General features: G+C 40.5%; 1 protein-coding gene across 1 annotated transcript in view; it reads right to left on the reverse strand.

Annotated features, from left to right (window-relative positions):
* Positions 1-394: 394 nt before the first annotated feature.
* Positions 395-27,688, reverse strand: part of LOC308104664 (uncharacterized protein) — a 35,587-nt gene continuing 8,293 nt past the window's right edge. Inside the window, exons 2-15 of the mRNA XM_080455128.1 lie at positions 14,425-14,530; positions 13,125-13,246; positions 12,654-12,793; positions 12,237-12,304; positions 11,871-12,043; positions 11,457-11,674; positions 10,610-10,735; positions 8,801-8,936; positions 8,629-8,691; positions 8,431-8,499; positions 7,017-7,088; positions 2,728-2,760; positions 2,312-2,566; positions 395-1,943 (exon numbers count right to left, since the gene is read on the reverse strand). Coding sequence (XP_080311254.1) covers positions 1,924-1,943; positions 2,312-2,566; positions 2,728-2,760; positions 7,017-7,088; positions 8,431-8,499; positions 8,629-8,691; positions 8,801-8,936; positions 10,610-10,735; positions 11,457-11,674; positions 11,871-12,043; positions 12,237-12,304; positions 12,654-12,793; positions 13,125-13,221 — 1,470 coding nt within the window. The 5' untranslated portion in view covers positions 13,222-13,246; positions 14,425-14,530 and the 3' untranslated portion in view covers positions 395-1,923. The remainder of the gene's footprint in view (positions 1,944-2,311; positions 2,567-2,727; positions 2,761-7,016; positions 7,089-8,430; positions 8,500-8,628; positions 8,692-8,800; positions 8,937-10,609; positions 10,736-11,456; positions 11,675-11,870; positions 12,044-12,236; positions 12,305-12,653; positions 12,794-13,124; positions 13,247-14,424; positions 14,531-27,688) is intronic.

Here is a 27,688-nt window from a genome sequence, read left to right on the forward strand (position 1 = left end):
CAATGTTAGCTTGGCTAACAATGTTTGCTCACACAAAGCGAAAACATATTCTCCACCTTCGGCGACAATAAGATTGATTGATTGATTGATTGATTTAACATGCTTATTAACAGTACAGGTAGTACAGTCAAAGGTTATGCTAAAATGATTAGTCAGACATGTTAACAGCACGGAGGTACAGTAAAACATTTATTAAGCGCAAAGGATAACACAAAAAAGTCCTGGGGACTTGTTTCCATTGTGGTCCTATGTATTCACTTCATCAACAGAGCATAGAATATTATCGCATTAATACAGTACATGCTGTCACAGCTGGCTCTAGGCCATGACAAATATTGGGGAGGAGACCAGGGTAAAGGTAAAACAAGGCATGTTTATTATTAATAAGGCCTAATGACAATAGCTAAAGAAACAGAACATCTTACGGATCCTATGAGGTGTGTATTCAGTAAATCAGTGGTGTAGGTGTGCATGTGTGAAGCATAGTGTGGTGCGAGGTGTGTGGATGGAAAGTAACAAACATAATCATAACAGGGGCATGGAGAATGGGGGGTAGAGCTGGTGGAGACAGCAGGCCTGTTCTCCTCTGGATCTCAACAAAGATTGGCCTGGCAGGGATCACCCAGACTAGACCAGCCTATGATGAATGAATGAACCTCGTGGTCCCTCTAGGAACCACGCCTCTCCATTGAATACATTTACTACATACTCATTTAACACAAAGCAAATAATCAAACCCAAAATTCAATCATAACCACCTAAGTTCATTTTACATCACACAATTTTACCACACTAGAGTGTAATAACACCCTTAGAGCCCTGGCTTTGCAACCCCCTGGACTCTCCTCCCCCCTCAACAGCTGGATCCTGGTGTTTCAGCTTGCAATAGGGCTGTCAAGGAGCAGGACAGGCCAGGGACCACAACGCCAGGCTCTAGAAAAAAAACAAAAGACATCAAGGATTAGACAGACATTTAAACAGGAGCATCTACCACCACATTATCTCTCCCTTTAATGTGCCTGATGTCCAGAGAAAACAAACTGTAACAACAAAGACCACCTAATAAGTCTTTGGTTAGGACACTTAAGAGAGCTAAGGAATGGAAGTGGGTTGTGATCTGTATTGCTGCCATCAACAAATACAAACAACTATATATTTTCAAAGGAAAAAAGGAAAAACGGCGTTAGTGTACATTATGACACCTCCTTTCAATGGGAACAAAAACTACCTCCCCTTGTGGTCTCCTGATAGATGTTTTTTAGGCCAGTTTTGAAAGAAACCAGTGTTTCACATCCTTGGATGGTATCAGGGCATTCCACATTGTGGTGGGAGAGTAATAGACTGTGGGTGTCACTCACTTTGGTGAAGTAGTTAGACAGGTATGAGGCACTGTCCCTTTGAGTATCTTAAATACCAATCCCATTGATCTGCTTAACCCTGTCTTCTACCCTGAGCCATACCAGACTAGCAAAGTGTGTTGAAATGATAACACAAAAAGGCCCAGGAGCTTGTATTCATTTGCGGTCCTTAAGATTCTTAATAAAGACCTTAGTATAAGACAGCTGTCTCTCATTTTATGCAGCAGATGCATACAATGTATATACACATGTCTACTTTCCATACTCATGGGCTGTCAAAATAACGTTTGTCAATTTGTATATTTCTTCAATTTGTATTACTCAGTGGAATAACATAGTGACAGCGGGCCCCAGCGCAGGCTATTTAGCGTGCCCCTGTGCTGCCTCTAAGCAACTGAATTTCCCCCACGGGATCAATAAAGGTCTATATAGTTTTTTTTTAAGATTGCAAATTAAGATAATTTGATCAATATTTTCTTTCTGGAAAATCCATATCTCAAATCCAAGACACATCTCAGTGGACTAGTTGTTGTCTCTTCATTCTTGAGACATCTTCTGTGCATGATTATGTGCCAGGACGTCCTGCTGGAATTTGAAAAGAAACAAAAGAAAAGGCATGGCGGACAATCTTAGACAAAATTCAGGACATGGAAAACTTAACATTCAAACTGAAAATAAGGGAAGATCTCTTTTAAAAAAGATGGGAAAAATTGTTAATGTATAAATTTAAAAAAGGAGAGATGTGAAGCAATAGAAAAGAAAAGGTTAAATATGCACCCCCAAAAAGGTTATAAATAAGCATTATAATTATTTTGTTTTTGTTTTTTGTCTTGTTTTATTTTTGTCTATGGTTATAATTGTATGTCTTTTTCTGTTTTTGTATTGTGATTTGGTGTAATCATGTCAGAGACAAAGAATATAAAAAAGAAGGATTTGAAATTGTTGGCTCTTACCCAGATCTTCAAAAAGAAACGAGTCATGCTTTTGCAGAGCATCGTAGAATTCTGACGTCGCTTTTGTTCCTTTTAGACATATAATGTCAAGCAGTGCTCTGCTTTGAGCTTGCCTGGAATTTCCTCCCCTGATTTCGTTATACGTCTCATTTGTGAAAACGCCTTTCACACGAAGGTAATCTGCTATAGGCAAGACCTCTGTGATGCGCTGAATTAGGCGACAGGTGTGATTCTTCACAAAGGTGGCTTTCATTTCTGTCAAAGAAAAGTCAGACTGCTCTCTGATGCACTGAACTTTTAATGACACCAGTGATTGAGAAGAAACATTAATTAGCTAATTGTCCATTTGATTATACTGCAGTTCTTGATTTGATTTCAGGGTCAAATATACAGGTGAGATACAATACATTTCTTACCTGGTGTCTGGGTAATCTGAGGTTCTTCGGCACCTGAAGCATGAGAGAAAAACATTTGTAATATTTATTAATTTGACGATATGATTGTGTTGCAGTATAGCTGTAACACACCCATGGAAGTGTTCCCTCTCACTGCTCTGCTCTGCTCTGGCGCTGCTCTGCGGCGACGGGTGCCTGTAGCTCGTCAGGATTGTTTGTTATTGTTTGTTATCTGTGTCTTGTACGTTCACTGGGGCATCTTGCCCAAAATAGACACCAGTCATACGGTCATTAAGTGCTGCAGTTGGGACAACCGAAGCTGCCAACAATGAATCTGGCCATTGTGTTGTATATTACTGCTTATACATTCTACCTGCTGTTGCCTGGAACGCTGACACTCAACACCGCTGAACACACCACCACGGGGGGCCACCTGGTCCTCCGTTACGGCCATGAACAGCTATGTCAGCTGAGGGAATACAGCGATCGTGGCAACTTGCCACTTAATGTACCGGAGGAATGCGTGAGGAGCGATCGCCGATCGCCAACATGGAAGAAAGGCCGGCGAGGAGGGGTGCGGCGGAGATTTCGCAGCCGCGGCTCCAGGCCACCACTGCCGACAATACTCCTCGCAAACGTGCGTTCTCTCCCGCAGCAATACGACGATCTACAAACTGCTGTGAGGTACTTCTCTGAGTACAGGGAAAGCTGCTTGCTTTGTTTCACTGAAACGTGGCTTAAGGATACGATTGTCAATGATTCCACCCGTATTCCAGGGTTCAATGAGCCTATTAGACTTGACCGAGACCTTGAGGTAACGGAGAAAGAAACAGGCGGGGGGTGTGTGTATATTTGTCAATGAACGGTGGTGCAAAGACTACACACTCAGAGACTCATATTGTTCAGAAGACATCGAACTCCTTTCTATCTCACTTAGACCGTTTTACCTGCCAAGAGAATTTGGTCAGATATTTATCACTCTTGTCTATATTCATCCCTGTGCGAATAGGAAGGCAGCCGTAGGGGTAATATATGAGACAATAGCCAAGCAGGAGAATATTTCTCCTGACTCCCCCAAGTTGGTACTGGGAGATTTCAATGGATGTTCGCTTAAGCAGACGCTGCCCAATTTCTATCAGAATGACACTTGCCCCACAAGACAGGAAAAAACTCTTGATTTATGCTTTGGAAACATAAAGGGCGCATATAAGAGCCACCAAAAAATGAAGCTTGGGGGTTCTGATCATAATGCTGTCCATCTGATCCCACATTACAAACAGAGACACAAATCAAGCAAACCCGAAGTAAAAAACATTCTAAAGTGGAGTGAGGAGTCACTTGACTGTCTTAAGGGGTGTTTTGATTGTACTTTATGGCACATGTTTAATGACACATGTGCTGATCTTGATGAACTTAACTCTGTTGTAACACTATATACAGTTTTGTACAGATAGTGTTATTCCATCCAAAAGGATCAAAGTGTTTCCAAATTATAAACCATGGATGAATAAGGAAATGAAAGATGCATTTTATAGGAAGAAACGTGTTTTTGAACAAGGTGACCTAATTCAAGTGAAAGCTATCCAGAGAGATATAAAACGGATAACTACTGAATGTAAATACAACTACAAACTTAAGATTGAAAGGCAAATGAGGGATACAAATGTAAGACAAGCATGGAAGGGGTTGTATACAATGGTAGGAATAAAATAAAAGAAAGAGGTCATCAACACTAGTGACGATCTGTCTTTTGCCAATGAATGACTTTTATGGCAGATTTAATACCTCAGATTTTTCTGTTGAACGTGATTTGTTAAAGGACCAATTTGGCAGTGGTCAATCACTTTTAATAACAGAGGAGGAGGTGTGTAGAACCCTCAAAGGAATTAACCCACGCAAAGCACCGGGTCCCGATGGGATAAGGGGTTATGTGCTTAAGGAGTGTAGGGAACAGCTCAGCCCTGTACTGAGACACATGTTCCAGTTATCAGTAGATACGCACTACATTCCAAAAGCGTGGAAAACTTCACTTATAGTTCCAGTGCCGAAAATGTTCAATCCCAAAGTCCTTAATGACTATCGGCCAGTTGCCTTGACATCATTGATTATCAAAAGCTTGGAGCGCATTATTTTAAATGACCTCCTTAGTAATGTGAGTCAACATGAAATGGACCCCTTGCAGTTTGCATATAGAAAGGGGAGGGGCACTGATGACGCTCTTCTTCTTATGCTTAATAAGATCTATTATCATCTAGACCAACCTAAAAAGACACGATATGCTCGGGTACTTTTTGTAGACTTTTCTTCGGCCACCCATCATATTTTGATGGGGAAACTGTATGACCTGGGTGTTAACACCAATATCATCAGATGGGTGGAGTCCTTCCTGACTAATCGGGTACAACATGTCAGGGTGAATAAAGCAATATCTCTCCCTATTACAACCAACACGGGGGCTCCGCAAGGGAGCGTGATCTCACCGGTATTGTTCACTCTGTACACAAGTGACTGTAGGAGTGACTCAGATAACACCTGTATTGTTAAATTTGCCGATGACACAGCTATTGTTGGTCTGATTGAGAACGATGAGATAGGCTACCGAAGAACAGTGGATGAGTTTGCTGGTTGGTGCAAGAGTAACTTCCTTCAATTGAATATGAAGAAAAATAAGGAGGTTATATTTGATTTTAGGACTAGTGCTCATGATGCACACCAGCAAATAGTTATTGATGGGGATGGGGTGGCGACTGTTGAGGAATACAAGTATTTGGGTACAACAATTGATTCCAAGCTGACATGGAATTCCAACACTGATGCCATCTATAAGAAAGGTCAGCAGAGGCTGCATTTTATGTGCAGACTGAGACAGGATGACGTGGAAAAAAGTGTATTGGTACTCTTCCATCGATCCTTTGTGGAGAGTGCACTGACTTTCTGTTTTGTTTCCTGGTATGGCTCATTATCATTGGTTAATAAGAACAAACTCCATAAAATCATCAATGTATCCAGCAAGATAGCTGGGGTACGACATGAGAGTATGGCAGCAATGTATGAGACCCGGGTGCTTAGGAAGGGGAGAGCTATTGCCACGGGTAGAACGCACCCGTTATACAGTTATACCACCTTTTACCATCAGGACGACGGTACACAGTGCCAATGTTGCAGGCTAGGGCTTCAAGATCATTTGTCCCTACAAGTACTGTATAGGACTCCTGAACAAACAGGCCCCATCTCAGTTCTGTGCATAAAATGTAATGTGATGCCTCTTGAACCATGACTGGTGGCCTTGTCTAGTTTGTATGTATTTTGTAATTATGTTATGTGTTTGTGATTTTTTGTATCCTGATGACTGCTTGGCACAAAATGAATTTCCACAAGGACAATAAAGTATCTATCTATCTATATCTATAGCAGCTGCGTGAACAGTAGCCCTGAACCAGAATCCCACTGTAGTTATGAGGTGGGGCCCCAAGCAGCTACTGTCATTTTGGAGGGATGAGCGATCAATGCCTTAACACAGTGGTTCTCAACCTTTTCAGGCCATGACCCCCCAAAATAATCATATTTGAACTGGGGTCCCCCACCCTGACAAGCATTTGGAATGCAGGAGTTGTGGCATTACTTTGTTTGACTCGGTTCCACAGATAAATATTATGAAAATAGCAGATCTATAAGCCTGGCAACATTAGGCGTTGTGAGCTTGTAGATTGGCTATTTTTTTGGTTATATTATTTGACAATTTGGCCAATGTTTGACCAGTTTTTATAGTATAGTTTGTTGATAGACAAATACATTATAAATATCCCTTTTAGACAAATATCCCTTTTACAAAACTAATAGTTGTTTGTGATAACATACAAGCAAGTGGCACTCCAAAATAGTTTATGTATAGCAATGTTTCAACTCAACAGGTAAGGGTCTTCATCAGGCAAGAAATCCAGTTCGGTTGAAACACTACTTATTAGAAGCTGCACCTGGACAGTATTTGGGCTACGGGCCACAAGGCTACTTATATTACTTACACGCCATTTTTAGGATGGTTGGATGTGCATACACCTACTATACTGCGCTCCCTCTCCTGAACGACAATATATACCTATCTAAAAATATGTATTCATAAAAAAAATATGCTAATTATTATAATTATAATTATTATTGTTCTTATTATAATACAACATGTTTCAACAGTACAGATCAAAAGAAAAGGAAACACATCCATAATAGTTATCCTTTTTTTTTGTGGTTATAATCTTTTATGTTATAATTATCCCATATGAATTAATCTCATGAGTAATTTATTGTAAAATCACCTGGCTCATGTAGGAGAAAATGTCTCTTACTGGTGATGTCTTCACCTGATGCTTCAGATCTCTGTTTTCTGACTGTAAGAGAGATGGAAATTACATCAAATCACATACAAATTTTACATCAATGCTGAAAATCGTGATATCACACTAAGAAAACCAAATAATAATTAATATTAAATTGTAAATCAAATTGATCACGCTTATACATTTTGCTTTTGCTCTTGCTCGAGTCCAGTTGAAACCGACCCACAGGTTGAGAACCAGTGCCTTAACAGACAAATATCCCTTTTACAAAACTAATAGTTGTTTGTGATAACATACAAGCAAGTGGCACTCCCGATAGTTAATGTATAGCAATGGTTGAACTCAACAGGTAAGGGTCTTCATCAGGCAAGAAATCCAGTTGGGTTGAAACACTGCTTATTAGAAGCTGCACCTGGACAGTATTTGGGCTACGGGCCACTAGCCTGGTAAACCCTCCCTCCGGAAATCTCATTTCTATTTGATTCCTGGAGTGAGTCTGGCATGAACCGCCTCTCTGCAATATTGGCTGTGTATGCCAAACGGCCGCGCCTATCAGCGTCGTCGCTCATTGTTCTGTGATTGACAGCTTACGTTGGCCAATCAGGTGGCGAGTTCGAGTGAGCCCAAAACACGAACGGCAGCCATCTTTTTCTTGTGCGGCCAATTCTCCGCTATTTTTTTACTTCAAAAAGCTCTCTAACTTCTATTTTGAGGCACGGAATTTACTTATAAGATATCGTTTGGATAGAATTTAGTTGTTTAACTTCATATATGTGGTCAATTAATCATGACAAAGCCTATTTAAAAAAAAAAAATTAGAGAACCGGTAGGGGCGGGCAGTGACACCATTGTACCCGAAAAAGGCAACCCATTTTGGGTATGGCTGTCTCAAAAGTCCTGTCGCGTCACATTAAGACTGGTGAACTGCTGATTGGCTGAAGGGGAAAAATTATCATTGGCTGAAGGGGTTGTCAGTCAACGGTATTACTCCCGCCCAACTCCAGCACAGCCAATATTGCAGACAGGCGGATCAGGCCAGACTCACTCCTGAAATGAAATGGAATTGAGATTTCCGGAGGGAGGGTTTACCAGGCTAACGGGCCACAAGGCTATACTTATATTACTTACACGCCATTTTTAGGATGGTTGGATGTGCATACACCTACTATACTGTGCTCCCTCTCCAGAACAACAATATATATTCATAAAACATTTATGCTAATTATTATAATTATAATTATTGTTCTTATTATAATACAAAATGTTTCAACAGTACAGATCAAAAGAAAAGGAAACACATCCATAATAGTTATCCCTTTTTTAGGTTATAATTTTTTAGGTTATAATTATCCCAAATGAATTCATCTCATTGAGTAATTTATTGTAAAATCACCTGGTAGGAGAGAATGTCTCTTACTGGTGATGACTTCACCTGATGCTGATGCAGATCTCTGTCTTATGACTGTAAGAGAGATGGAAATTACATCAAATCACATACAAATTTTACATCAATGCTGAAAATTGTGATATCACACTAAGAAAACCAAATAATAATTAATATTAAATTATAAATAAAATTGATCACACTTACACATTTTGCTTTTGCTCTTGCTCGAGTCCAGTTGAAACTGATTTATTTGCTTTTTCAACTCAGCTGACATGAGAACAAAAGACCATTATTCAGAAATACACTGAAAACATAACTATGATAAAGCACAACTAAACGGACATTCAAGTAGACAGGTGAATGTGCACATAGGTACCTTGTTGAATCTTTGCAGACCAAGCAGTAACATCAGTGCCACTCGCTTTAAGGTAAAATGTGAAGGGAGGTTGCTCCTTACAGAATGCTTCAAAGAAGCCTCTGAACTCAATTTGTGCCAGGGTGAATTTCAAGGCCTGTACAGACACATAATATTAATAATTAAATTGCATCCCACATTCATAAATAAATACATGCATACAACATACTTAGTTAATACAGTAAGTACACCTATTTACATGCACCTTTACAAACAAGACATGTTTGTAAAGGTGCTGTCATGCACGTGTTAAAAGGATCCCTGGCTAATAAACCTTATTATGCAGTAATATATTATAATTGCCTTCTATATTTTATTTATTTTAGAAATAGTTAATCTTTTACTCATTGCAAGTGTTACGTCTCGCTCCCCCTTGCCTCCACATCCTGGTGCTATGGCCTCTCTGTACTGGTCAGCACCACCAGAGGGCTCCACAGCACACCACAGCACACCTGTGTCCCCTTCCCAATCTCCCCACCTGGTCGTCATCCTGGCTTGCACACAGATTGGTGCCAGATCTTCACCAGTCTATGGTTGGTAAAGTATAGAGCGTCGCAGTTCCCGCCCACTTCCTGTTTTTTTTGGTGCCGGAAGAAAAAACTCAATGCATTTTTCCATTGACATTTCCAAAAATATTTATATCTATTAATTTAAGCCTCGAATCAAGCCATCATGACATGACATGAATCATGACCATAAAACGTTTGATTCTGTGATATTTTTTTTTTGAAAACGGCAAAACAAAGGGTATTTATTAAATATAGTATATCATATAATTAAATATAAAATTTTAAAAAATCACAGAAAAAAACGTTTTATGGTCATGATTCATGTCATCTCATGATGGCTTGATTCGAGGCTTAAATTAATAGATATAAATATTTTTGGAAATGTCAATGGAAAAATGCATTGAGTTTTTTCTTCCGGCACCAAAAAAAACAGGAAGTGGGCGGGAACTGCGACGCTCTATAGCCAGCCAGACTTAAGGGGGGCCAAATGGAATGGACGGATGTGAATCCAGTCCTCACGTCCACTCCAATGATAGGATCTTGAGAAAAAGGTCCCTATCTCCATATCTTTTTACCGTGGTGAAAACAAGCCATTTTCGACGCACGATCACTCTGCAATGGCGGATCGCGTTAGAAATGTTATCATTCCAGGCGTTAGTCAGAGTCGGGACCCTCGACCATCCCGCACACACCCTTTGTTTACATCCGCGTCCTCGTCGTGGCGTCTACAGCACTAAACAGATCAGCGTAAACGGTAAGAAGCGCTGGCACTGGATGTACCCTGTTTTTAAAAAATTACAGTGCAGCTGTTGAGGCCGTGCTCGGACATACGGACAAACGGACGGACGGAGGGACAAACACACACGGTCAAGTGTAGAGCGGCTGGCACCGCTAAAAACATCTGGCACTAAATGTGTTAATAAACTTAAGCCTTTATTGCCTCCTCCTTGCTGTGTGTTTGGGTCACACACACACACAGCAAGTTGATGATGTAATTTGTCCGTGTGTGGTCCAGCCCTATGGAATAAATGGAATGCATGTGCAAATAAAAAACAACTTAATACTTATATGAGCATCAAAATAATATTTTAAATATGTTTTATTTGCACATGTACTGCATACATTCCATAGGACTGGACTACAGATGGACAAATTACATCAACTTGTGACGGTGTTCTCGCCCAATTATAATGTATTAAGGCATATAAGGCTTATTAGCCCGGGATCCTTTTAAGCTGAATAAACATAAAGATAAACATACCTCAGAGTGAATTTCCCCTCTTGGCTCACTCATGAGACGGTACTTCCCCTCTACCAGTTGACAGCTGGGGTTCTTGTCAACCCATCTGTAACGCCCCCTCTCTAACTCCAACTTCTTCTTGATGTCCTACCACACAAGGATGGACAACAGGTGGACAAGGTGAAGAACAACAGGAGAGAAGGAGGCAAGAGAAGAGGCAGGTGAGTAGGGCAGAAAATGTCATCCTAGCCATCCTAAAAGGTAGATTGACAATAAAAGGTAGATTGACAATCGACTAACAATACTAAATATTAAAGACCAGTGGTGGAAAGTAACTAAGTACATTTACTCGAGTACTGTACTTAAAGGACAACTTCACCCATTTTCAATCTTCATATAATTGGTCGTCACTAATGCTCATTATAAGATGGCACTATTTCTGTCTACTCACTCTGTGTCTCAGAAACCTGCCTACCAGTGACATCATCGATTGGGACTCCAAGCTAATAGAAACTGTAGGCTTTCTATTCCTGGAAGTTAGCATTCTATATTGGAAGCCATTCTTGCGTTAAAAATCTGAAAACTCGTCCTTAAAGTACTTAACTTAAGTATTTTAAATGTTCAATACTTTTACTTCTACTCCAGTACATCTCCCAGAGCTAAATATTGTACTTTTACTCAACAAAAAACATTTGAAAACATTAGTTAGGCTACTAGTTACTTTGTAGATTTCGATTATTATTTCAGAAACATGCATTATACCACTTAAGCCCTATACAGTATATACTAGGCTATTTGAAAATAGCCAATCTAGAAGCTCGCAACACATCGCTATATATATCTGTTTCCATCTTGGTGCCATCCTCACTTCATGCCAAGAGCTGCAGTTGAGGGCGAGGTAGATGCGGAAAGTGTGAGTGTCGTTACTACTCCACAGATCCTCATAGACCAGCACTGCTCCGTTGTGTTCCACCTGCTGTGTGTCCAGGGCGATGGAACCCACAGGTGACAGGGAGGACACCTGCCACTTTAGATGACTACCAGAGTTTTCAATCATGGAATGCTTGCCAGTGACGGTTTTTTGGCCTGGGTCAACACAATGAGAAGGAAGGATGGAGAGACAGTTTTATAGAGACAACAAGACAAAATGCATGGAAGCAACAAAAAAATAATAAGTACAAAAAAAAGGCTGAACAAGGACAATAGTGTAACTAAAATATGAAATAAACAAAAATGAAATATTGGACATGGACGATGTGTAGCTGCATAAATATATTCTCACCAGACAGGCACAGGGAGTGGGGGAACTGGATGGACTTGAGGGCAGATGCATCCTTGTCGACTGTGCGCACGTTGAATATGGGGCCAGAATAACGCACAACAACTGGCTCCTTTGCTTCAAATATCAAGCCTGTTAACTCACACTCATATCTCCCCTCTCCTTCCAGCTGAACCCTGAACACACACACACAGACACAGACACAGACACACAGACACACACACACACACACACACACACACACACACACACACACACACACACACACACACACACACACACACACACACACAGTGCCAAAATCAAAGTCTCACAGGGAATAAGAATAGAATGATGGGCAATTGATGTCAAAGTGATGTCCAGACTTACTGCAAGCGTCCTCTGGAGAGTTTCTCAGGAGTGATCTTCTCAGGAGTGATCTTCTCAATGTCGTCGCACTACCAAGCAAACAAACACAGTAGAGCATTTAGGATCACCTACAGCCATACAAACATACGTGTATATCAAGATGAGTATATCACAGAGCGTATAAGAGCCTATTTGCAGAGCATAACAATTTACTTAAAGGGAAATCATTATAATCAAATCATTAATGGCAAATATCTAAACTAATGTAAGAGGACATATAACTCATTGGTCTTTTAGTGACAGACATGTAGTTGTGGGTGTCAGGCACCCCTGGCGAACTAATTACATAAATGAAGATACAAAATTGGTGTTCTTACAATGCCATGTATGTTGGAGAAATGACATGAGTAAAGATATAAAATAAATCAGTGTTCTTACAAAATCTTGATCTGAATCTGCCTGGCTGGATACATCACTCATGGAGCCATAGTCTGAAGAGGGCACTATTGAGTCTGAATCAATTGGTGCAGGATCTTCAAGTGTCTGAAGCCAACCAGCAACCTTCTTGTCACCACTCACTGGAACAGCAAACAACAGACAGCAAGACATTTACAATGATATTAATACAAGACATAACTGCAACTGATCATTAGTATGCTATTATCATTATCAATCATAATCAAATCAATGATAATAGCATACTAATGAACAGTTGCAGTTATTTAATTCGTTAATTTGACGTTTAAATGCACTATCAAAGCATGAATCTTTATTAATGTCTAGGTCACATTTAAAATGTTAAACATTATCCACATTTCAGAGTTTATCTGATGAAGTGTTACATTTATAAAAGTCACTGTGAGAGCGATCACTTTTAAATCTATTAGCAGATCAATTATATATACTCACTACTTGGAGGAAGGTCCTTTGTGCTTTCCATCTTCATCTTCTTGTGTCTATCAACACAACCTCTCTCTTCCTCCATTCTTCCTCTCTCTTCTTCCATTCTTCATCTGTTAATGTTTCCTTTCCTTTCAGTGTTTCAAACAGTTATTATTATTAACATTATTATAAGGCTGGGTTATATATCAATATTATATCAATATTGTGATATGAGGTAAGTTACAGTAAAGTTTATTTAAGCACCTTTGAAAACAAATGTTATATGGTGCTGTACATATACGTAACAATAAAAACAAAGCAACAGAAAAATAAGTTAACAACAAATTAAAACAAGTAACTGTTAAAAGATGGGATAAAGCAAAACATGAAAGAAAATACAGTATTACAAGGTTTGTACAATAAGAGACTACAGTACAGTATCGTACAGAAATATCATGATGTGGCATTACTTAAAGGACGACTTCAACCATTTTCAACCTATCTTCATATACTGTAATTGGTCCTCACTAATGATCATTATAATATGGTATCATTTTTGTCTACTCTGTCTGTGTCTCAGGAGGGCTGTGGACACATCAGAAACCCACCTACCAGTGACATCATTGATGGGGAATCCAAACTAATAGAAACGGCAGGCTTTCTATTTCTGGAAAGTTAGCATGCTACAATGGAAGCCATTATTCTCGCATTCATAAGAATCAGAATAAAACATTTTAAATATTATTTGAAAGGAACAAAAACTGCCAAACGATGATGTCACTGGTAGGCAGATTTCTGAAGTGTCCACAGCCCTCCTATGAGACACAGACTAGGTACCATTTTATCATGAGCATTAGTGAGAACCAATTATATGAAGATTGGTTGAAAATGGGTAAAGTCGTTCTTTAAGTGTATATGGTTTTAATCACTTAGGGCATGTTTTAAAAAAAGATTTCAAAAATTGCGAAAGAAGCCAATGTTGGATAAGACAACATCTGTCCAGAGTTCATGAAACTTCTGGGCCCCAGAGCTCTAACCTGGTTGACCCAATTCTGCATCAGGATTTATAGTCCCAAAGAAAAAAAAGTAATCACCATAACAACCTGTAAAGAAAACGTACTAACAGCAAGCTACCACACAATCTTTCTACTCAGTGTTCATTTCAAAATCCTGGATTCCCAGGTATATTGTACAGTATATCTGTAATATACTTCACTGTATCATACAAAACCATGTATTTTAACTCATATGTCATATCTCCACGATCAAAAATGCCTATTTCATATTAAATTAAATGGTTGATGACATTTCTACCATAATGTTTCACCTGCTGGCGTGCTGGTGGTCTGAAGTTCGCTCTGCATGTCGCTCTCCTTAACCACTCTCAGTCCTCTCTCTCTCTGCTGCCATTTGTTGAAAGAAATTGTAGCCTCCTGGAAACACCCCAAATTAACATGACATTAAAAAAACATGCATTACAGTTCAAATTCAAATCAATTTGAACATTACAATTTACCATCTCATAATAAACAAGGGAACCAGGAGACCTGGTACTGCCAGACCCCTAGTGGTTGAAAGATCAGAGCACTACGTCACGCTAAGCTTGGCCAATCAAAAAGAGGACAGAAGACAGACCTCTTTTATGCCCATGTATGGACGAAAACGTTTGGAGAGGGGGACCGACAAAGCCTCATGTAGGCCCCCCTCTTTTATGCCCATGTATGGACGAAAACGTTTGGAGAGGGGGACCGACAAAGTCTCATGTAGGCCCGACCCCCTGGGTCTGGCAAAAAAAATAAGGTGACTACTATCAGCTGCATCTGCTTGTTGGTAGAAAATTAGAATCAGAATGTAGCATGTTCAAGAGCAGCTCACGTCACAACCTGAATTGAATTCATTACATTACATTACATTACAGTCATTTAGCAGACGCTTTTATCCAAAGCGACTTACAATAAGTGTATTCAACATAGGTAGGGAACGAAAACTACTAATCACCAGAAGTCTTTAGTGCATTTTCTGCATAAACAAGCAACCAAGAGTATACCTAGCGCTAAGGTAAAAGTGCAATATATCAGCTACCTATTTCCTTAAACAGATGAGACAAAATAGCTAAATCAAATGAGCATGAGCTAAAACAAATAAGTATATCGACTAAACAAGATCCAATAAACAATCCAATAATCCAATAAACAATACAGCAATAGAAAACAAGCGTTCGTACAACTAGTTAACAACAAGTAGGTCAGGCAGAGAGGAAGGGTAGTGTTTCCTGAAGAGGTGAGTTTTCAGCCTGCGGCGAAATATGGGCAGTGACTCTGCTGTCCCAACATCAGTGGGAAGTTCATTCCACCACTGTGGGGCCAGAACAGAAAAGAGTCGTGACCGTGTGGATCGGCCAGAAGGACCCTTGAGTGACGAGGCAATCAGTCGCCCCGAGGTGGCAGACCGAAGTGGTCGGGCAGGGGTGTAGGCATCGACCATAGCACGACGTGCACGACGATCGATGGTCCTGGCTAACGCCTGGAACAAAAAACATCTCTCACGCGAGTCGCCATATATGGAGTAATCGCCCATCGAAAATGACTTGTTTTCCCCAATGTAAAAAGTTAAGGAGATACAGAGGTTTTTATCAAGGAGATAGAACGGGAGCGGACGGGGAGCCATGTTTTTTGGCACGGTGATCCAGCTGTCCCTTCCTTCTCAGAGTCACCGTGGGTGATTCCAGAGCTGCGCTAGCCCCCCCCCCCCCCTTGTGAAAAAAAATGAAAAAAACACTGATAACACGGTTTTTACCGTGTTCGACACCTAAGCGCTACTCTCTGAAAACACGTTTTTTTTACCGTGTTTGGCACCCGATGTGTTAATAGGGGCCTAAGTCCCCAAATTCAGTAAAATGGCTAGACTACTCCTAACAGATCCTTAGGTGTCTACAGTGTGCTAGAGCCCAATTATTGCTCTGTGCACGCCTTTTAAAGGGCCCATATTGGCCCGTCCTATTAGCACCTCCCACTAAGCTCTTTCACCTATCCTGATATTACTCCAACCCCTTCTGGGAGTGATTTTAACTGGAAATTTATAATTTCTTTCTCCACCCATAATCACTTGCAATAACAATGTACTTTTCCTATTTCTTGGGCATACTGCCCCACCCCTGGTACGTGTAACAGTGACCGATACATTGCAATCCAGGTCAATCATTCGGTATGTGATCCACAAAGGCAGGGCTACAGTATTAGGGAAGCTGTTATGTATCCACTGACCACAAATAGCTATTACATCATTCACTCGTCGTGACTAGGTGCGCTCCTCAGTGCCTTGTTTCAGATACCATAGCCCTGATTTACTATGCTAGTAAATAGGCTTATTTACCCTTTAGCGGGAAGCTGGATCATCACTTTTCCAAGTATTATCCTACTTAAAGGCAGACTAGGTAACTTTGAGCCTAAATAAATAAATACAAGATATCTATATATTTATTTTTGCATTTTTTCCCTCTATCAGCCACTATATAATTATGCTGGTGTGTTTTCCTGCAGAAAGACACATCCCTCTGGCTGTATTTTGGTTTTGTTCCACTGTTTATGTTGACATTCCACTGTTTATATTGTTACAATTATCTTTTCATCTTGGTTGCGTACCAACCAGTGGCGGAACAACTGAAAGCCGGTCCGGTAGGCACGGCACACTGATCAGGCCCCCCCCTGCGCACAGGGTTTTGGGCGGATTGTGTTCGTTTTAGTGTTACTTTATTTCGGTTTTAGGGTTAGGGTGAGCTTCGAACAGTGTATTGGGGTGCCTCGAATATATTTGCAGTTCCATGCAAGCTGGTGAATCTCTGGGAAAGTTGCTGAGAGGCGGCCGCGGAGAGGCGGAGCACGCAAAGTGCGTCTAATTCTAATACAATAAAGGTCCATGTGATCTGACGGCCCGGGCCCCCGGAGTCCCGGGCCCGTAGGCGGCCGCCTACCTGGCCTACCCGGACGCTCCGCCACTGGTACCAACCATTCTCACCAGAAATAGCCGATCTACAAGCTACAACTCCTCACAGCAACAGAACATGTTGTCAGTTTGTAAAACAGTATTTCCTGTGCGTGACAACGGCGTCACTAAGTAGGTTTGAGTCGCTCCCACAATCTGAACATTCTTGTTTCGAATTTCTGACTGACATGACATCATTTATACAATAACACCATAAATGATGTGTTTAATAACCATATTGGATGCAATAAACTATTGTGTTTCCTTTGTTAAAAGCCTTGCTGAAAAAAATGATTCTCATCAGCTGAGAGAAAGTGTTTCCAAAACTATTAATCTATGAAAACCCTCCATCCAATAATAATAATAATAATAATAATAATAATAATAATAATAATAATAATAATAATAATAACTAGAAAAAGTGCTCCTCGGAGCACAGGTCTCCGCCAGGTCAGGTACGTTATTGTGGCCTCCTGGTGGCGCTATAATAGGCCAATGTGAAAAGGGTGCCATTTGTTCAAGGGCTTTTCACTGCAATCGGACACTGCATTCATGATTTGAGGCATTTTGTTCCAAAAATATGTTTGCAGAATCTGCCTGGCGGAGACAATAATAATAATAATAATAAACGCTGCAAGCAGCGATGACCAGGCCCTCACACCTCTGTCCACGTTGGGGGCAAATATCGACCAATCAGAAAAGGGGGCGGGGTTTAGTACCACCAATGAAATAAAAGGACTAAATCGAATCCAATGAGGCGACTAACAAGAGGCTACGACAAACTGTTCAAAATGTATGGCAAATTATAGAAACTATGTAATATTGACCAATCAGATTGGGCTAAGTAGCTCCCATCAAGGACAAGGACTCTCAACTGTATCAAGTGATGCGACTACAAGTCTGTATGACAAACCATTCAAAATGTAAAGCCAAAAAGTGAAGTGAGGAGCGGTGCCTTTAATCAGTGGTGTAAAGTAACTAAGTACATTTACTGAAGTACTGTACTTAAGTACAATTTTGAGGTAATTTTACTTTAATGGATTATTTCCAATGTTACTATACTTACCAATACTTTTACTTCTACTCCACTACATCTCAGAGGCAAATAATGTGTTTTTACTCCACTACAATTATTTGAAAACTTTAGTTACTTGTTACTTTGCAGGTATAAATCATTACACTATAAAACATGCATTAACCACTTTAGCCTTATTTTATGCATAGGCTATTTGAAAATAGCTGATCTACAAGCTCACAATTTTCACAATGCTATTCTCAAACATTTTAGTACCTTTACTTTTGGTACTTTGAGTATATTTTGATGCCAATATACTTTTACTCAAGTAACATTTGTAACACAGTAACAGAGTATTTTTATATTGTGGTATTGCTACTTTTACTTAAAGTTTTTTTTTTTACTCTCTCTCTCTCTCAATCATTATCACGGGGTTAAGGTGGAGTTGCCAGTTAGTCCTGTTTCTAGCATAAATTCTCATGTCCAAGACGACATATCTTGAAATGTCAACATCGCTTGTTTTTTTTTAAACGGCCACATTAATTCATCATTCAAGACAGCTGTGTTGCGACCAGCGTTGCCAGATTTTGCGAGAGAAATAAGCAACCAGGTCTATGAAAACAAGCCCAAAAGAAGTGACTATTATAGGCCACATGAGCAGTCTCTCAGTGGTGGTCTCCTCAGCTTTCAGGTGAATGGTATACTTGCCTAATGCCTACCTCGACACCTGAGGCTCTATTCATGCTGTGTGCTCTATTCAGGCCATGGCTTCAGTGGCTTGGCTATTGTTCTCACAGAACAAGTTTGGGCATTATAGACCTTCACAGTCAGGTACAGTCAGCGGCAAGAGGGGGTGGGTGGACGACTGCCTCAGTGCCTGGCCCTAATCTATGAAGAAGATGCCGGCGGCGCCGTTTTCTTTTCCTTTCTTTAGTTTTTCTCTCGTTTTTTCCCCCTGTTATAGGTAGTATGAATTAGCTTTTTTTTAAATGATGTTGTGGGTCGCATTGGACCGCTCGCTTACCCACTGTAAGCGATGTCCTTCGCTTTGCTTCATATTAAAATTTTCTGAACCATAATATGTTAGTATCCTAGCCTTCACTCTCTAACACTGAAGGAGTGTTAGAGGAAGGGTCCGGTCCACCTTGATGACACGACTATAGAGATAATGTGTACCGATTTGCGTGATGTTTGGACAAAATCTGTAAGAGTAATATTTAGAAAAAAATGTTTGCAAAAATCTGCCTCCTGGTGGCACTATAACAGGCCGATGTGAAAAACAACTGGTTCTGCTCTGGCATCCAGGGAGTGTGTGTGCACAGTTTCACGCCGATCAGTCCTACGGTGCCGGAGATTAGCTGTCCACAGACGGACGGGTGAGCGCGCACACGCACACGCACACGCACACGCACACGCACACGCACACGCAGACACACACACACACACACACACACACACACACACACACACACACACACACACACACACACACACACACACACACACACACACACACACACACACACACACACACACACACACACACCAGGGGTCATCACCATGCCAGCTTGTGATGGACATTTCCATCAATATTTTATATTGCCACGGAAATGCAAAACAGGTGATCAATAATATTACCAGAAACACATAGGCCTAGCCCTAAATGTATGCAGTGCCATAGTGTCTACTCTATTCCACTGTACTACACATTTTAAAACGAGCCACGAGCCAAAATATGAATACAAATAAAATCTAAATTATTTTTGGGGAAAAGCCCAGAAATTTCAGGCATGTTGTGAGCTTGTATTATTATTATTTTTTAAGCTATTTTCTTTTCTTTTTAGCCTATAATGGCTGAAATGGCAGGGTTAAAGTGGCTAGCTATACTTTAGAAAACCTGGAGACTATGAAGTCCTCCTCTGTATACAGGCAGCTATTCGGTTTTTAAGTCTGATGTCATTTTGTAGTCCAACGTCACTTCTGTGTTCAAGAGGCAACAGCTCTTCATTGTAAACAAACATGTAGGAACCCATAAATCTTTTTACAATAACCTCCTTTTTCAGAGATGAACCATTTAGGGTTAAAAAGGGTCTTAATGCTAATATGGACAGTACAAAGTAGGCTAATATATATATTTATATACATATTTATTTATTATTATTATTATTAACATTATAATACTTTGTTTGTATTTATTTATATATAGATATTTATATATAGATATATATAAAATAACGTTTTCCTCTTCTCTTTATCGTTGCCAGGAAAGCGGTAGAATGACACTTTAGTCGTTATTTTAGTCTCAGATCTGTTAAAACAGCGAGGGACACAGCACTGCGCATGTTAGCAAAACACACATTTGGACCCGGAGGTTGTTCTGACGGTTCGCGAAGTCACGGCTTAACAACAGAATAGGGGGCAGTCCTGAGACAGGCATTAATTGTGCCATGGTCCAAGTATATTCCGTGTTTCAATAATTTGGTCTTATCAGTACAGACACTGCTTCCATCTTACATTGCAGGAGCAAAATGGCCACTAGCTGCAAAGGTGAGTGGGTGCGTATTATACTATGGTTATTCTTATATAGACAGGTAGCTTTTCAGAGGACAGTGTTACTTGAGGACAGGAGGAGACAGGAAAAACTGAAAAACAGATCATTATGTGCATGACTTTAAAGGAATGCAGTGTCACAATAGTTTGATGCAAAGGTGCCTAATTTTGATCAGAGGAGAGGTGGAGGTCTGATGGTGGGGCTGTGGATCAAGGGTTTCCATGGATTATGATTGTGGAGTGTTATTAAGGTTTCGAGGCCTATCAGGCTCGAAGCCTTATTGCATCTCTTGGCTTTCACTATTCTTCTTCCGCCGTTTTTGGCAGTTCTGGCCTAACCGCGTGGTCACTTTTTACGAAACTCGGCAATATGGTAGAGGGCTATGCCAAACGGCGAAGAAACGAAACTCACAACTATCGGCCAAAGGGTGGCACTATTTTACTCAATTGACTTTGAACAGGTACAACTCATGCCCTGTTTGACCTACAGCCATGAAACTTCGATACACACATGCATCTCCTCATGCCAAACAACTTTCACAGTCTGACCTCTGACCTTTTGATCTCCCACCATTTCGAATTATATGAAAAGCAGTAAAAATCTAACTCCTCCTGGGATTTTTGAGCAATCTGCACGAAACTGTCTACACATGAACTTTGGACCAATGCCGACAAACGTGAGCAAGTGGATTTTCCTTAAGTGAAAACGTTAAGCTTTTATAAGCCAATGAATATAGCAGTTTTATGAAAATTATTCATCTGCCCCTAACACATACATGCAGACTCACATTTGTTTGAAACTTTGCAATAATGTAGAGGGTCATTCCAAGTATCACTGAAACCAATCTTACTCCAATTGGTCAAAGGGGGCGCTATAGCAATTTTTTGAAAATGCAAACTTTAAACAGGCAAAAGTCATGCCTCGTTTGGCCGACTCACATGTGCCTTGACTCATGAGGAACATATCTATCACTTTGACCAGTAAGCTCCGCCCTTAGATTTTACGCCATATTGAGCAGTTTGAAAAACATTTAAACCCAGGATTTCTGAGCAATTTGCGTGAAACTGTGTCAAATGTGTGAGCTCCTTTTTCACCAGTTCAGGTCTGTTGGTCCAATGGCTTAATCATCTGCCTTGAAACCACAGGGTCGCCGGTTCAAATCCCACCTCATGCAGACTTCATCTCAATTGCATTGCACACGACATGACTGTATCAACGAATAAACGTGCAATTGTTAAATGAAACCAAGAGTTAGTTATTTTCAATGTATGATGTACTTCATACCCTCTTTTGTTTTGTTGGATTTTCCTTTTTCACTGGCTAACACTGTGGATTGAATAGCTTGATCAGTACAGTGTTAGCCTCATGTGCCGCAGGTCCAAGGTTCAAACCCCACTCATCACAGTTTACATTTGAATTGCATTGTACAAAACATGACCCTGTTAATTCAGACATGTGCAATTTTTAAACAATAACATGAAATGCTTTTGAGAGTAGTTGTTTTTTATGTATGACATACTTTCTTGTGAAAATAGCCGATCTACAATCTCACACCTTTTTAGATAGCAACGCATTGTGAGATCGACTATTTTCACTAGTTTCCATTCCGAGGAGACAAAAAAAAATCTTTATTGGTAAATGTTTTGTGAACCAGTGATCTAGAGTAGTTAGGGTCCTGTCTATCCAATAGCTCAGTCAGTACTGCGGCCATAGCTGACTGGTTAGTGAGCCCGCCTAGGGAGCCAGAGGTTTCCAGGCCAGGCCAGCAAATGTGTCGATGAAATGAAATGTGTCCCTGAGCAAGACTCTTAACCCCTAATTGCTCACAGGCCCTCATTGGAAACAAGGCCGCAAGAACTTTCATGAACGGACCTGTTAAAGTAATTATCCTTATCCTTTACACTGTCTAACCGCAAGTCTGTAGGTCCCTGGTTCAAACCCCAAAATAACCAGTCCAAATATAATTTAGTGAACAAAAATCATGACTTTGTTAATTAATGCATGTTCACTTCTTCTCACTCTGTCACTGCCTCTCTCTCACTCTGTCACTGCCTCTCTCTCACTCTGTCACTGTCTGTCTGCCTGTCTGCCTGTGTGCCTCTCTCTCGCTGTCTGCCTGTCTGTCTGCCTGTCTGCCTCTCTCTCACTGTCTGCCTGTCTGTCTGCCTGTTTGTCTGCCTGTCTGTCTCTCTCACACTGTCTGTCTGTCTGTCTGTCTGTGTGTCTGTCTGTCTGCCTGTCTGTCTCTCGCTCACTGTCTGTCTGTCTGTCTGTCTGTCTGTCTGTCTGTCTGTCTGTCTGCCTGTCTGTCTCTCTCTCACTGTCTGTCTGTCTGTCTGTCTGTCTGTCTGTCTGTCTGTCTGTCTGTCTGTCTGTCTGTCTGCCTGTCTGTCTCTCTCTCACTGTCTGTCTGCCTCTCTCTCACTCTGTCACTGTCTGTCTGTCTGTCTGTCTGTCTGTCTGTCTGTCTGTCTGTCTGTCTGTCTGTCTGTCTGTCTGTCTGTCTGTCTGTCTGTCTGTCTGTCTGTCTGTCTGTCTGTCTGTCTGCCTCTCTCTCACTCTGTCTGTCTGTCTGTCTGTCTGTCTGTCTGTCTGTCTGTCTGTCTGTCTGTCTGTCTGTCTGTCTGTCTGCTTGTCTGTCTGTCTGCCTCTCTCTCACTCTGTCACTGTCTGTCTGTCTGTCTGTCTGTCTGTCGGAGACAATAATAATAATAATAATAAACGCTGCAAGCAGCGATGACCAGGCCCTCACACCTCTGTCCACGTTGGGGGCAAATATCGACCAATCAGAAAAGGGGGCGGGGTTTAGTACCACCAATGAAATAAAAGGACTAAATCGAATCCAATGAGGCGACTAACAAGAGGCTACGACAAACTGTTCAAAATGTATGGCAAATTATAGAAACTATGTAATATTGACCAATCAGATTGGGCTAAGTAGCTCCCATCAAGGACAAGGACTCTCAACTGTATCAAGTGATGCGACTACAAGTCTGTATGACAAACCATTCAAAATGTAAAGCCAAAAAGTGAAGTGAGGAGCGGTGCCTTTAATCAGTGGTGTAAAGTAACTAAGTACATTTACTGAAGTACTGTACTTAAGTACAATTTTGAGGTAATTTTACTTTAATGGATTATTTCCAATGTTACTATACTTACCAATACTTTTACTTCTACTCCACTACATCTCAGAGGCAAATAATGTGTTTTTACTCCACTACAATTATTTGAAAACTTTAGTTACTTGTTACTTTGCAGGTATAAATCATTACACTATAAAACATGCATTAACCACTTTAGCCTTATTTTATGCATAGGCTATTTGAAAATAGCTGATCTACAAGCTCACAATTTTCACAATGCTATTCTCAAACATTTTAGTACCTTTACTTTTGGTACTTTGAGTATATTTTGATGCCAATATACTTTTACTCAAGTAACATTTGTAACACAGTAACAGAGTATTTTTATATTGTGGTATTGCTACTTTTACTTAAAGTTTTTTTTTTTACTCTCTCTCTCTCTCAATCATTATCACGGGGTTAAGGTGGAGTTGCCAGTTAGTCCTGTTTCTAGCATAAATTCTCATGTCCAAGACGACATATCTTGAAATGTCAACATCGCTTGTTTTTTTTTAAACGGCCACATTAATTCATCATTCAAGACAGCTGTGTTGCGACCAGCGTTGCCAGATTTTGCGAGAGAAATAAGCAACCAGGTCTATGAAAACAAGCCCAAAAGAAGTGACTATTATAGGCCACATGAGCAGTCTCTCAGTGGTGGTCTCCTCAGCTTTCAGGTGAATGGTATACTTGCCTAATGCCTACCTCGACACCTGAGGCTCTATTCATGCTGTGTGCTCTATTCAGGCCATGGCTTCAGTGGCTTGGCTATTGTTCTCACAGAACAAGTTTGGGCATTATAGACCTTCACAGTCAGGTACAGTCAGCGGCAAGAGGGGGTGGGTGGACGACTGCCTCAGTGCCTGGCCCTAATCTATGAAGAAGATGCCGGCGGCGCCGTTTTCTTTTCCTTTCTTTAGGAAACACACACACACACACACACACACACACACACACACACACACACACACACACACACACACACACACACACACACACACACACACACACACACACCAGGGGTCATCACCATGCCAGCTTGTGATGGACATTTCCATCAATATTTTATATTGCCACGGAAATGCAAAACAGGTGATCAATAATATTACCAGAAACACATAGGCCTAGCCCTAAATGTATGCAGTGCCATAGTGTCTACTCTATTCCACTGTACTACACATTTTAAAACGAGCCACGAGCCAAAATATGAATACAAATAAAATCTAAATTATGTTTGGGGAAAAGCCCAGAAATTTCAGGCATGTTGTGAGCTTGTATTATTATTATTTTTTAAGCTATTTTCTTTTCTTTTTAGCCTATAATGGCTGAAATGGCAGGGTTAAAGTGGCTAGCTATACTTTAGAAAACCTGGAGACTATGAAGTCCTCCTCTGTATACAGGCAGCTATTCGGTTTTTAAGTCTGATGTCATTTTGTAGTCCAACGTCACTTCTGTGTTCAAGAGGCAACAGCTCTTCATTGTAAACAAACATGTAGGAACCCATAAATCTTTTTACAATAACCTCCTTTTTCAGAGATGAACCATTTAGGGTTAAAAAGGGTCTTAATGCTAATATGGACAGTACAAAGTAGGCTAATATATATATTTATATACATATTTATTTATTATTATTATTATTAACATTATAATACTTTGTTTGTATTTATTTATATATAGATATTTATATATAGATATATATAAAATAACGTTTTCCTCTTCTCTTTATCGTTGCCAGGAAAGCGGTAGAATGACACTTTAGTCGTTATTTTAGTCTCAGATCTGTTAAAACAGCGAGGGACACAGCACTGCGCATGTTAGCAAAACACACATTTGGACCCGGAGGTTGTTCTGACGGTTCGCGAAGTCACGGCTTAACAACAGAATAGGGGGCAGTCCTGAGACAGGCATTAATTGTGCCATGGTCCAAGTATATTCCGTGTTTCAATAATTTGGTCTTATCAGTACAGACACTGCTTCCATCTTACATTGCAGGAGCAAAATGGCCACTAGCTGCAAAGGTGAGTGGGTGCGTATTATACTATGGTTATTCTTATATAGACAGGTAGCTTTTCAGAGGACAGTGTTACTTGAGGACAGGAGGAGACAGGAAAAACTGAAAAACAGATCATTATGTGCATGACTTTAAAGGAATGCAGTGTCACAATAGTTTGATGCAAAGGTGCCTAATTTTGATCAGAGGAGAGGTGGAGGTCTGATGGTGGGGCTGTGGATCAAGGGTTTCCATGGATTATGATTGTGGAGTGTTATTAAGGTTTCGAGGCCTATCAGGCTCGAAGCCTTATTGCATCTCTTGGCTTTCACTATTCTTCTTCCGCCGTTTTTGGCAGTTCTGGCCTAACCGCGTGGTCACTTTTTACGAAACTCGGCAATATGGTAGAGGGCTATGCCAAACGGCGAAGAAACGAAACTCACAACTATCGGCCAAAGGGTGGCACTATTTTACTCAATTGACTTTGAACAGGTACAACTCATGCCCTGTTTGACCTACAGCCATGAAACTTCGATACACACATGCATCTCCTCATGCCAAACAACTTTCACAGTCTGACTTTTGACCTCTGACCTTTTGATCTCCCACCATTTCGAATTATATGAAAAGCAGTAAAAATCTAACTCCTCCTGGGATTTTTGAGCAATCTGCACGAAACTGTCTACACATGAACTTTGGACCAATGCCGACAAACGTGAGCAAGTGGATTTTCCTTAAGTGAAAACGTTAAGCTTTTATAAGCCAATGAATATAGCAGTTTTATGAAAATTATTCATCTGCCCCTAACACATACATGCAGACTCACATTTGTTTGAAACTTTGCAATAATGTAGAGGGTCATTCCAAGTATCACTGAAACCAATCTTACTCCAATTGGTCAAAGGGGGCGCTATAGCAATTTTTTGAAAATGCAAACTTTAAACAGGCAAAAGTCATGCCTCGTTTGGCCGACTCACATGTGCCTTGACTCATGAGGAACATATCTATCACTTTGACCAGTAAGCTCCGCCCTTAGATTTTACGCCATATTGAGCAGTTTGAAAAACATTTAAACCCAGGATTTCTGAGCAATTTGCGTGAAACTGTGTCAAATGTGTGAGCTCCTTTTTCACCAGTTCAGGTCTGTTGGTCCAATGGCTTAATCATCTGCCTTGAAACCACAGGGTCGCCGGTTCAAATCCCACCTCATGCAGACTTCATCTCAATTGCATTGCACACGACATGACTGTATCAACGAATAAACGTGCAATTGTTAAATGAAACCAAGAGTTAGTTATTTTCAATGTATGATGTACTTCATACCCTCTTTTGTTTTGTTGGATTTTCCTTTTTCACTGGCTAACACTGTGGATTGAATAGCTTGATCAGTACAGTGTTAGCCTCATGTGCCGCAGGTCCAAGGTTCAAACCCCACTCATCACAGTTTACATTTGAATTGCATTGTACAAAACATGACCCTGTTAATTCAGACATGTGCAATTTTTAAACAATAACATGAAATGCTTTTGAGAGTAGTTGTTTTTTATGTATGACATACTTTCTTGTGAAAATAGCCGATCTACAATCTCACACCTTTTTAGATAGCAACGCATTGTGAGATCGACTATTTTCACTAGTTTCCATTCCGAGGAGACAAAAAAAAATCTTTATTGGTAAATGTTTTGTGAACCAGTGATCTAGAGTAGTTAGGGTCCTGTCTATCCAATAGCTCAGTCAGTACTGCGGCCATAGCTGACTGGTTAGTGAGCCCGCCTAGGGAGCCAGAGGTTTCCAGGCCAGGCCAGCAAATGTGTCGATGAAATGAAATGTGTCCCTGAGCAAGACTCTTAACCCCTAATTGCTCACAGGCCCTCATTGGAAACAAGGCCGCAAGAACTTTCATGAACGGACCTGTTAAAGTAATTATCCTTA

Source organism: Gymnoscopelus braueri (assembly GCF_963280865.1).
Source record: "Gymnoscopelus braueri genome assembly, chromosome: 17".
Lineage (NCBI taxonomy): Eukaryota > Metazoa > Chordata > Actinopteri > Myctophiformes > Myctophidae > Gymnoscopelus > Gymnoscopelus braueri.